Source organism: Rhincodon typus, chromosome 8, assembly GCF_021869965.1.
Source record: "Rhincodon typus isolate 14 chromosome 8, sRhiTyp1.1, whole genome shotgun sequence".
NCBI classification, from domain to species: Eukaryota; Metazoa; Chordata; class Chondrichthyes; order Orectolobiformes; family Rhincodontidae; genus Rhincodon; species Rhincodon typus.
This window is the reverse complement of record NC_063339.1, coordinates 1,934,617-1,947,361: the sequence shown is the minus strand read 5'-3', so window position 1 is coordinate 1,947,361 and position 12,745 is coordinate 1,934,617. Positions and strand designations below refer to the sequence as shown.

General features: G+C 44.7%; 1 protein-coding gene across 1 annotated transcript in view; it reads right to left on the bottom strand.

The window, feature by feature from the left end:
• noxred1 (NADP-dependent oxidoreductase domain containing 1) overlaps window positions 1–12,578 on the bottom strand; it is a 30,849-nt gene extending 18,271 nt beyond the window's left edge. Inside the window, exons 1-4 of the mRNA XM_020513816.2 lie at window positions 12,218–12,578; window positions 5,390–5,589; window positions 4,086–4,266; window positions 943–1,100 (exon numbers count right to left, since the gene is read on the bottom strand). Of these exons, the coding sequence (XP_020369405.1) occupies window positions 943–1,100; window positions 4,086–4,266; window positions 5,390–5,589; window positions 12,218–12,393 (715 nt within the window). The 5' untranslated portion in view covers window positions 12,394–12,578. The remainder of the gene's footprint in view (window positions 1–942; window positions 1,101–4,085; window positions 4,267–5,389; window positions 5,590–12,217) is intronic.
• Window positions 12,579–12,745: the final 167 nt, after the last annotated feature.

The window sequence follows — 12,745 nt, the reverse complement described above, 5'->3', positions numbered from 1 at the left end:
CATAACTGCCTTCTGGGAAATTAGAGATGGGCAATAAATGCTGGTGTGGCCAGTATGCTTACTTTGAATGAATTTTAAAAATACACATTTTGTTACTGAATTTTGGCTACTTTCTAACAATAGTCTGGTTTTAGCCACAAAACAAAGTTGCTGGGAAAGCTCAGCAGGTCTGGCAGCATCTGTGGAGGAGAAAACACAGTTAACGTTTCGGGTCCGGTGACCCTTCCTCAGAACTGGTTTTAGCCAGTTTGGCTACTAATCAGTACAAGTCTCAATGTCTGGTGTACTCACAAACACAGGCCACATCAGTGCTTAATGACATTGTCAAAATGCACAATGACATCATACTCCCCATGCCATTGGCCTGTAAAGTCTGGGATCTGAATTTTGCATCAGGAGCAGTAATATCTGTAACCTCTCCTAATTGCTACAAACCACTGAAATGTGTGTTCCTCCTCTGGGTCTATTCTGCATCCCTAATTTTAATCACAGTATGCAGTGGTGGCTTTGCCTTCACTTGCTTGGCCCCAATCTTTGGAAATTCCCATCAAACATCTCCACTTCTCTCATCTCCTTAAAATCACTTCTTAAAAGTTAGTTGACCAAACATTTGACCATCTGGTCCGATACCTCCTTCTCTGATTCAATGTCAACTTATGTCTCACCCACTACCTTAAGAGTGTTAAATAAATGCAAACTGTTATCATTATATGTAAAATGCATTTGGTATTCTTGAGCCAAAACAAAGTGACACTTTGATTTCTTCCCCCCAACCCCCACACTTGGCTGTTCCTGATCTGCAGTTCTCTACCAGCAAAGTCCTTGGGGTACATCATAAATAGGGGAAATGCAGATCAATTCTCAGATTTGGGGACTACAGCCTTTTCACCACAGTTCAGCATACACATTGAGGAAAACTATCATACTTTCTACTTTACTTACAAGCCTTTTTAAATGGCGATGTCACCTCAATAACTTTTTGAATCTTTAGGGCTTCAACAGGAGTTCTGCCACTCTGCCACAGTTTAGGCCACGCACTTTTTCTGTGGAAGAAATAATGTGGCCTCACAATGCTGCTGTGTGCCAGGAGGTTCTTGAGCCTGAGGGAAAAACACAGCAACAGTAACATCAATATTTAAGTAAGTACCAAAAGCCACATAAATAAAACAGTTATTAGATAAAAACCAAAAGAACTGTGGATGCTGTAAATCAGGAACAAAAACAAAGTTGCTGGAAAAGCTCAGCAGGTCTGGCAGCATCTGTGAAGGAAAAAACAGAGTTAATGTTTTGGGTCCAGTGACCCTTCCTCAGAACTAATGGTGGTTGGGAAAACGTCAGTTTATATGCAGAATAAAAACCGAAAGAACTGCAGATGCTGTAAATCAGGAACAAAACCAAAGTTGCTGGTAAAGCCCAGCAGGTCTGGCAGCATCTGTGAAGGAAAAAACAGAGTTAACGTTTCGGGTCCAGTGACCCTTCCTCAGTTTATATGCAGGGTTACCTAATAAGTTCAAGATCAAGGGCTTTAACAGGGTAACTGAGAAGTAACTGTTTCCAGTGGCAGCAGGACTAGTGGATTACAGATTTTAGATCACTGGCAAAGACAGGAGATGAGATGAAAACTGAAAGAGCTGCAGATGCTGTAAATCAGAAACAAAAACGGAGGTTATTGGAAAAGCTCAGCAGATCTGGCAGCATCTGTGAAGAAAAATCAGAGTTGACATTTCAGATCCAGTCACCCTTCCCTTCCTCCAGAGATGAGATGAGATGAGAAGTGTTTTTTTAATATTAATTTTTTCTGTTTTAATTAGTTTTTATGAACTGGAGTGAACTTCCTGAAAGCACAGAAATTCACACCATTAATAACTTCCAAAAGGAATTTGGATAAATATTTAAAAATGACAAGAATTGCAGGGCTTTGGGTAAAAGCAAGGGACTAGTAAGAACTGGGTACATCCTTCAAAGTCAGCACAGGCATGATGGGCCAAATAGCCTCCAGCTGAGCTGAAAGTTTCAATGTTTCATTGGAAAACTGAACCAGACAGAATAGGAAGATCTCACATCAGATAATGATCAGATATCTAAGCTCAGTTGCATCTCTCATTAATGAAGTGTGACTTTGGGTTTGGTTACCCTCATTTCATCGTCACTGCCCTCTCAGTCCCCATGGTCTATGACTTACAGTTCACCCAGAGTTTTGCTCCCACATCCTCTTCCACTTATCTTTCCTTCACCAAACAGACCTCCAATGGTTCCGTACCCACTCTCCCACTTCCTAAACATGGACTTCCAATCTCTTTTCCCAATCTCTCCATGGTTTGCTGAACAAAATCTGCTCTCACTTCCTCCAGCACTCCTCCGATTGCCTCTTCAACCATGGCCTCAGGGAGGTTCATCCTCCCTCTATTTTTGTATAGCTGTTATGTCAAGCTGACCCTGTACCCTGGGCCTCTTTCCTCAAACTTTTGCCCATCATTTTGGCTGCATTGTCCTATTTCAGTCCTATTCATGCTGTGGTCACACAATGAATTGTGAAATGCTTTGGCCACAGGTTTTTTGATAGATATTTTGTAATAGTGTATTTGCTCATTACCACACAGCTTGCTATCACTGAAATACCAATGTTAGTCTATGAAGTGTTGCTAGGCAATGGCCAGGATGATGCAAAAGGAAAATAAAAGATATTCTATCCATAGAATCCCTACAGTGTGGAAACAGGCCCTTTGGCCAAACAAGTCAACACCAAACATCAGCGCATCCCACCCAGACCCATTCCCCAAACCCACCTAACCTATACATACCTGTACACTATGGGCAATTTAGGATGGTCAATCCACCTAGCCTGAACATCTTTGGACTGTGGGAGGAAACTGGAGGTAAACCACGCAGACACGGGGAGAAAGTGCAAACTCCACACAGACAGTTGCCCAAGGGGGAATTGAACCCAAGCCTCCTAGCGCTGAGGCAGCAGTGTTAACCACTGAGCCACCATGCTGCCCAAATGGAATCCCTCCAGATAGCTTTGCAGCATCTTCAAAGCACCCAGATTCAGGAAAGAATAGCCTGAAATCAAGCCTCACTGGAGATAATAATTAGTTCCAGGTGCCTTCCAAACCATATGTCATCCAAATTTGAAAATGTACTGACCATTTTTACACTGAGATAACAAGGTGTAGAGCTGGATGAACACAGCAGGCCAAGCTGCATCAGAGGAGCAGGAAGGCTGACGTTTCGGGCCTAGACCCTTCTTCAGAAATGAGGGAGAGGAAGGGGGTTCTGAAATAAATGGGGAGGGGGAGGTGGATAGAAGATGGGTAGAGGAGAAGATGGGTGGAGAGGAAACGGACAGGTCAAAGAGGCGGGGATGGAGCCAATAAAGGTGAGTGTAGGTGGGGAGTTAGGGAGGAGATAGGTCAGTCCAGGGAGGACGGACAGGTCAAGGGTGCGGGATGAGGTTAGTAGGTAGGAGATGGGGGTGGGGCTTGAGGTGGGAGGAGGGGATAGGTGGGAGGAAGGACAGGTTAGGGAGGCGGGGACAAGCTGGGCTGGTTTTGGGAATACAGTAGGGGGAGGGGAGATTTTGAAGCTTGTGAAGTCCACATTGATACCATTGGGCTGCAGGGTTTCCAAGCGGAATATGAGGTGCTGTTCCTGCAACCTTTGGGTGGCATCGTTGTGGCACTGCAGGAGGCCCAGGATGGACATGTCGTCTGAGGAAATGGGATGGGGAGTTGAAATGGTTTGCGACTGGGAGGCGCAGTTGTTTAGGGCGAACCAAGCGTAGGTGTTCTGCAAAGCTGTCCCCAAGCCGCCGCTTGGTTTCCCCGATGTAGAGGAGGCCACAACGGGAACAGTGGATACAGTATAACACATTAGTAGATGTGCAGGTGAACCATTTTTACACTGTTGCTTGTCGAAGTTCTGGAACTTGCTCCATAACAGCACAATGGCTGTACCTATAACCACATTCATTGCAATTATTCGAGAAGGTGATTACCCTCCCTCATTGAAGGGCAATTAGGGCTGGGCAATAAATGCTGGCCTGTATTATAAGATTCCCATTCCGATGTAAGTGGGGGACTGACCTTGCCACAGGCACTGCAGTTACAACACTATATACGACGCAGGATTCAGCAATGCAACCGTGAATTTGAGAAGCAACAGCCAACAGGTGAGATGGTAGACAGCAGAGAAACATCACATCTACTGAGGCTGCCAGTCGTTTGTTATCATAAAAACACTTGATTCCCATTTCTGAGAGGTCACCTGAAAAAAAGGAGTTGACATAGAATCATAGAGTCATAGAGATGTACAGCGCGGAAACGCCTTTCAGTCCAACTTGTCCCTGCCAACCAGATATCCTAGATAAATCTAGTCCCATTTGCCAGCATTTGGCCCATATCCCTCTAAAACCTTCCTATTCACATACCCATCCAGATGCCTTTTAACTGTTATAATTGTACCAGCCTCCACCACTTCTTCTAGCAGCTCATTCCATACATGCACTATCCTCTGCTTGAAAAAGTTGCCCCTTAAGTCCCTTCTAACTCTTTCCCCTCTCACCTTAAACCTATGCCTTCTAGTTTTGGACTCCCCAAAGACCTTAGCTATTCACCCTGTCCATGCCCCTCACGATTTTATAAACCTTTATAAGGTCACCCCTCAGCCTCTGATGCTCCACGAAAAATAGCCTCTGCCTATTCAGCCTCTCCCTATAGCTCAAACCCTCCAACCCTGGAAACATCCTTATAAATCTTTTCTGAACCCTTGAAGTTTCACAACATCCTTCCTATAGCAGGGAGACCAGAATTACATGCAATGTTCCAAACGTGGCCTATCCAACCAATGTCCTATACAGCCGCAACATGACGTCCCAACTCTTACACTCAATGAAAACCGAAAGAACTGTGGATGCTGTAAATCAGTAACAAAAACAGAAGTTGCTGGAAAAGCTCAGCAGGTCTGGCAGCATCTGTGAAGGAAAAAACAGAGTTAACGTTTCGGGTCCAGTGACCCTTCCTCAGAACTGGACCCGAAACATTAGCTCTGTTTTTTCCTTCACAGATGCTGCCAGACCTGCTGAGCTTTTCCAGCAACTTCTGTTTTTGTTCTTACACTCAATGCACTCAATCCTCTGATAGTTCAGCACTCCCTCAGTACTGAACTTGTGACAGTGCTGCACTCTCTCAGCACTGCAGTAGGAGTTTCAGCCTGGATAAACTTCCCAGATTTGTGCATGTTTATTCACGTTATTTATTCAAAAATCCTGTTAAAATCACTTGAGAGGTTGAGCAAACTTGAGGTTCTTAAACCACTTCCTTTCTTTCAGCTCTTGCTTCAATATAGAACATGATTAGAACTTTACTCATTTAAAAAAAAAACAACGTACTGAGCTTTTCCGGTCTCCTGGTAGAGACAGTGATACATGTTGCAGTCAGGTCTGTCAGGTGAAGTAAGGATAATACCAGTTGCTTCCCGAAGTGGCCACAGCCAAGCACCCCAATTCTCAGAGATCCTCTGTTAAAGTTAAGGATCTGGTATTTTGCTATCCAGGAGTTGGTAAAATGGATTCCATTCAGTATTTTGCATCTGTAGAAATTGGAAAACTCAATTAGCTTATTTTGAGCATTGCGTCACATTGAGGTACAGTGCACTTACAGAAAGGAAATAGCCCCTTCAGTACTGGTCTAGAACTATGGTTTATGCTTCTATTTCTTTCTCCCTCTTGCACTATCCCGTTATTTCATATGTGCTTTTTGTTATGTCCATCTATCATTTCCTGTGATAGCAGATTCCACATTCTCACCACTTACTGGATAAAGAGGTTTTTCCTGAATTCCCTATGGGATTCCTCCACCATTATCTTAGATGATCTCTGAGAATTGATCATTGGCCTCCTCCTATTCCACATCCTGAAGCTGCCTTTTGACAACACAATCTGAAAATAGTGTCAGTTTCCACAATACCCAGCATTAATAGCTAGTACCCTACTCGCTATTGCCTTGAATCATTACAGTTTCTAAACTGCCACACTGCCTGTCTGACAGCAAGGACTGAATGAACAGAAATAAGCTCCATTAAATACTGGCAAGTTTCCATCCCTCTTCCTGGCAACTGTCTAAGACTGAACCAGACTTTTCACAGCTTCCGGTCATATTTGACCTTGAGATAAGCTATTTCTCATTTCTCGTTTCTCATTTTTATGCCTCCCCTTGGTAATGCCATCCATTAGCACAATGCTGACTTTGAGCTACCTATCACGTTGTCATACCATCACAAATTTCACATATTTCTACCTAACATTTGCCCCTTTGCCCTTGTATCAGCTCATCTGTTGCTAAAACCTCCATCCACGCCTTTGTCACCTCCAGACTTGATGATTCCGTGCACCCCTGGCTGGTCTCCCACATTTTGCACCACCCCTCCAAATCACCAACACCTTCCACACCCTCCAATATGTGTACTTGAGGTTGTCCAAAGCTCTAATGCCCAAGTCCTAACATGCACCAAATCCCATTCAGCTATTAGCCTCTGCTCACTGATCTAGACTAGCTCCAAATTTGGCAATTTGGATTTTCAAATTCTTATCCATCTTTTCAATATCCCTCCTTGACCTTGCCCTCTTCCTGTCAATTCATAAATAATTAACACTTAAATTAATAATTTAAAATTCTGATGAATAGTATTGAGCTAAGTATTGTACAACAGTCACCCACATGCAATCAACAACAATGAATTGATGAATAAGAGTACTGATCATTTATTAGTTGAAGCCTGCTATGATTTACACCAACAGCAACAAAAACAGAAATTCTTGGAAAAGCTCAGCAGGTCTGGCAGCATCTGTGGAGAGAAATCAGAGTTAACGTTTTGGGTTGAGTGATCCTCTGAAGGGATTTAATTGTTTGCATCCATGTCATTCTCAGTTATAAATGTGATGATTTTTGTTGTGTTATTATTGGTTATAATTGGCTTATTTTCACTTGTTTATTTAGGGTTCATTATTGACTGCTGTTCTTAGTTATTTGAATGTTATTTTTATTCATTGCTGTTGTTTGGAGTCTGGGAGAGCAGCAGCTGCTGCAAAATTTGACTGTCTTCAATGAAGACTCATGCAGTCAGCAAGTGCCATTATAGTTCTGAGGCCTGCTGAGTATTCCCAGCATTTCCCGTTCATATTAATCTCTTGTTGGTTTGATTCTTGTGATTGCACAAAAGATGTCAGGATGATTTACTTAAATCTTGTACCCTCTTGTAAATAATGCAAATTGTTACATTAGTAAGTAATACTGAGAAACTGGTTTGGGTTCACACATTTTGCAAAACATTCTCCAGATTGACACGTTCAAGTGAGTACTCTGTAGTTCAACTGAGACTTGTATTTTTTTAAAAAAATACAATTGTAACCTACACTGAACAAATTAACAGACTGTTGTTAATACTGATCTGGCCAACCGTTCATTATATTGGATCTGACTTGTGAACTGTTATTGAGTATGTATGTTTTCAAATAATCTTTAGCCATTTAAAAGCTGTTCAGTGGGCTTTCACTGAAATGCCAATGGAATTACATCCTCTTTGTCTCATTTATCTGCTCTGTCTCAACACTGTCGAAAATAAGGAAATAACTGACACATTGCAACTCTTAACTAACTGGTTACCTGATTTCAAAAATCCTCATAACAAATGTGTTCCTCTTAAGAAGTACTGCAGCATTGTAACATTTACAGAATTAATCTTTAGTTGTGTATTTAATAATTCATCTGAAAGGAGTCTCTCCAACCAAGAAAGTATGAAAACCAATGATTTATTAGACAGATATTACTGATTGCATGGAACTTATTTAAGAATTAACTATCGGTTGCTGTGATTCGTTTTATGATATTATTTCTGTGATGTCGATGATTGATTGCTATTATCTGAGCAGTGATCTTGAATTAGAGATAGTAAGAACTGCAGATGCTGGAGAATCTGAGATAACAAGGTGTACAGCTGGATGAACACAGCAGGCCAAGCAGCATGGCTGACGTTTCGGGTCTAGACCCTTCTTCAGAAAATTTTCTGAAGAAGGGTCTAGGCCCGAAACATCAGCCTTCCTGCTCCTCTGATGCTGCTTGGCCTGCTGTGTTCATTCAGCTCTACACCTTGTTATATCAGTGATTTTGAATTGATTGATAAGACGTTGATGACTAATATACTAATTACTGTGATTTTTTTCCAGTGATATTGATGATTAAGTGCTCTGATTTGCACCGTAATATTTATGATTGGTATTGTGATTTGCTCAGTGATAATTACTGTCAAGGCATTTGGGGCAGCACGGTGGCTCAGTGGTTAGCAATGCTGCCTCACAGCACCAGGAACCCGCGTTCAATTCCACCCTCGGACAACTGTCTGTGTGGAGTTTGCACATTCTCCCCATGTCTGCGTGGGTTTCCTCCAGGTGCTCCAGTTTCCTCCCACAGCCCAAAGATATGCAGGCCAGGTGGATTGGTCATGCTAAATTGCCCGTAGTGTTCAGGGATAGGTGGGTTATAGGGGATGGGTCTGCGTGGGATGCTCTGAGGGTCAGTGTGGACTTGTTGGGCCAAAGGGCCTGTTTCCAAACTGTAGGGATTCAATGATCTATGCATCACTAAATCAAATTTTCAGATCTCATCACAGTTGCAATTTTCTAAAGTGCCGCCACCATTTTCTAAAAGAATGGCTAAATAAAGTTTTGAGTTGCCATTGCAACCACCATATTGTAAATGATTGTTTCTACCAGAAACGTCTGAGATACACCGGGTAAATTTGCAACCATCAATTCTTTAGCTGCTACTAGGCAAGCTACTGACATCATGTGGAGATAGATGCTTACAAGAACTCTTCAGCAGGTGTTGGCTTTTTCTTAATTAATCAGTAAGTGTTTACTATGTATTACTTAGTATCTGATTATAGTATACCTAAGGTACATGGTAGTCCCATAGCAGACAATCAGGATCAGGTCAGAAATCACATGATCCCAGTTTATAGTGCAGCAAGTTTACTTGAAATCACAAGCTTTCAGAGTATCGCCCCTTCGTCAGGTGAAGTGAGACAGAATCATGCAAAACACAGAATTTATGGGCTGAGGGATCAAGGGCAGACAGATCAAAAGATCATAGATAATAGGAACTGCAGATGCTGGAGAATCTGAGATAACAAAGTGTAGAGCTGGATGAACACAGCAGGCCAACCAGCATCAGAGGAGCAGGAAGGCTGACCTTTTGGGCCTAGACCCTTCTTCAGAAATGGGGGAGGGGAAGGGGATTCTGAAATAAATAGGAAGAGAGGGGGAGGCGGATAGAAGATGGATAAAGGAGAAGATAGGTGGAGAGGAGACAGACAGGTCAGAGGCGAGGGTGGAGCCAGTAAAGGTGAGTGTAGGTGGGGAGTTAGGGAGGGGATATGTCAGTCCAGGGAGGACAGACAGGTCAAGGGGACGGGATGAGGCTAGTAGGTAGGAGATGGAGATGGGGCTTGAGGTGGGAGGAGGGGATAGGTGGGAGGAAGGACAGGTTAGGGAGGCGGGGACAAGCTGGGCTGGTTTTGGGATGCGGTCGGGGGAGGGGAGATTTTGAAGCTTGTGAAGTCCACATTGATATCATTGGGCTGCAGGGTTGCCAAGCGAAATATGAGGTACTTCGGGTGGCATCGTTGTGGCACTGGAGGAGGCCCAGGATGGACATGTCATCTAAGGAGTGGGAGAGGGAGTTGAAATGGTTCGCAACTGGGAGGTGCAGTTCTTTGTTGCGAACCGGTGTGAGTGGAAAGTCAAATAAGTCCCTGCAGGTGATCAGAAGTGTTATACGGTGTGAGTGAAGTGTCAACAGCTAAATAACAAGTGAAGAGATGACCTATAATCCGATTAAATGAGGCAGAACAACAGCACAGCAACTGCTAGGTGGAAAACTCGTCTGACACACTGAACAACTGATTAGCTCCTCCCAGAAATAGTCCTAGCCACCCTGATGGTCATAGATATTTTGTGATATCAGTTAAATCATTCAAGTACTGTCACATACAACAATATTCCTTGGAATGCTGTTCCTATCCCATCCTGCGATTCACAATCAGTGCCACGTGCTATCATATATACGTACCTGTCTCCACTCTGCAGCAACATCAACTAACCCTCTCTCAAATCTGTGCCATTTCCAAGTTTCACTTCATCCTTCGTCTCATCCGTTGCCTCAACAAAAAGACTTTTTCTCTTTCTTTCAGGCATCAAGGTATGCAAGCTCCAGCAACTAATGGACTCCAACAAATGTCCTGCACCAGCCTTCCCTTCCTGTCTCTCATCTGCTCCTGTCACTCAGAACCGATCCCTTATTGTTCCTTAGCACCCATCTCTTCCCAGCCCTCAGATGCCATCCCTTTCTGTCCCCCAGAGATCATTCCCCCCAACAGCCACTCTTGCTGTGTTTTCACTGTACCTCCCAACATTATCCTCTCTGAAGTTGAATGTACTGTCCTCAGCAAAAGACTCAGCTTCATGCCCTTACGCCCCCACCTTAATGAATTTCGGGCTCGCCATGATGTCGAACTGTTTCTCCGCCACCTCCGCCTCTGTGCTCACTTCTCTGGACAAGACTCCCCCACCTCATTCCACTGATTCCCTTCACCCACCACCAGTATTCACCCTCCACTTAAACCTCTTCCTCTGGTCTCTTATCTGCCCTTGATCTCTTCATTGAAAGCTGTCAGCATGATTTCAGCCGTCTCAATTTCTCTGCTCCTCTTGCCCACTCTAACCTGTCTCCTTCTGAAATTGCCGCACTTCGCTCTCTCAGGTCCAACCCTAACTTTGTCATCACACCCGCTGACAAGGTGGTGCACTGATCTTTACCTTGCTCAACACCAATTCTCTACACTTCCTACCTGCTCCTGGATCATGGCCTCACATCAGAACATCAAGCCATTGTTGCCAGGATTGTCACCTACCTCATTACCTCCGAAGATCTTCCTCAGCTGCCTCTAACTTTGTAGTCTCCCTACCCTGGACAGTTTGCTTCTACCTCCTTCCCAAAATCCACAAACCAGACTGTTATGGTAGGCCCATTGTATCAACCTGTTCCTGCCCCACCAAGGTCATTTCTTCCTATCTTGACTCCATCCTGTCTCCCTTTGTCCAGACCCTGCCCACCTCTGATGCCTTCTGCCATATTGACAATTTCCAGTTCCCTTCCTGACTGCCTCCTGCTCTGAGGTTCGGTGTGGACTTGTTGGGCCGAAGGGCCTATTTCCACACTGTAAAGATTCTATGATGATTGATGGTAATAGAACAGATCAAAGAATACAATGTTACGGCTGCACACAAAGTGCACAGAGAGGATGATCAACATTAAATTTAAAATTCAAAAGTCTGATAACAGCAAGGAAGAAGCTTTCTTGAATCTATTTGTAGATGTATTCAAACTTTTATACCTTCTTCGGACGAGGGTGGAAGAGAATATAATCAGGGTAGGAGGGGTCTTTGATTATGTTGGTTGCTTTCCTGCTGCAGTGATAAGTATTAAATGGAGTCATTGGATAGAAGACTGGTTTGCGTGATGGACTGGGCTGTGTTCACAACTCTCTGTAGTTTCTAACAAAAGCAGAAGTTGCTGGAAAAGCTCAGCAGGTCTGGCAGCATCTGTGAAGAAAAAAATCAGAGTTAACATTTTGTGTCCAGTGACCCTTCCTCAGAATGCAGTAGCTTCTTGCAGTCTTGGGAAGAGCAGCTGAATCATAGGATCCCTACAGTGTGGTAGCAGGCCATTCAGCCCATCAAGACCCCACCAAACAGCATCCCCATGGCCAATCCACCTAGCCTGCACATCCCTGGACACTAAGGGCAATTTAGCATGGCCAATCCACCCAACCCACACATTTTTGGACTGTGGAAGGAAACCAGAGGAAACCCACATAGACACAGGGAGAACAGGCAAGCACCACACAGGCAGTCAAGCAATGGTGGAAGTGAACCCAAGTCCCTGGGGCTGTGTGGCAGCAGTGCTAACCACTGAGACACCTGATATGGATCAGGGATTGATACAGTGTGGAGCTGGAGGAACACGCCAGGTCAGGCAGCATTATAGCAGCAGGAAAGCCGGCGTTTCGGGCCTAGACCCTTCATCAACGTTAACTCTGACTTTTCCCTCGACACATTTTCCATCAATTTGTTTAGTGTTGGGTTAGGGATAGCTCTGATTACCTGACCGCTGTCAGTAGCCGGCAGTAGAAGGCGGCGTGTGCACAGGCGCAGACGGTCAGGGTCCATGTCCGGATCCGAAGGTATTCGCTTAAGTCTGTTTCCTCCTCGGTAAGCGGTACCTCAAAGGCGAGAGACGGAAGGCCCTGGGTTAATTTGAGGTCTTGGCCCCTCGCCATTCCCCGGGCCCGGGCAGCCACCGAGAGGGAAGGCCGCGGTCTCCCAGTCACCACAGCAACGGGCAACGGCAGCGCCGCTCGGTCACCAGGGCAACGGGGAACGGCAGCGCCCCTCGGTCACCAGGGCAACGGGGAACGGCAGCGCCGCTCGGTCACCACGGCAACGGGCAACGGCAGCGCCGCTTGGTCACCACGGCAACGGGCAACGGCAGCGCCGCTTGGTCACCACGGCAACGGGCAACCTGCCCAAATAATGTAGAGAGATAGTAGGAACTGCAGATGCTGGAGAATCCGCGACAACAAGGTGCAGGGCTGGATGAACACAGCAGGCCAAGCAGCATCATAGGAGCAG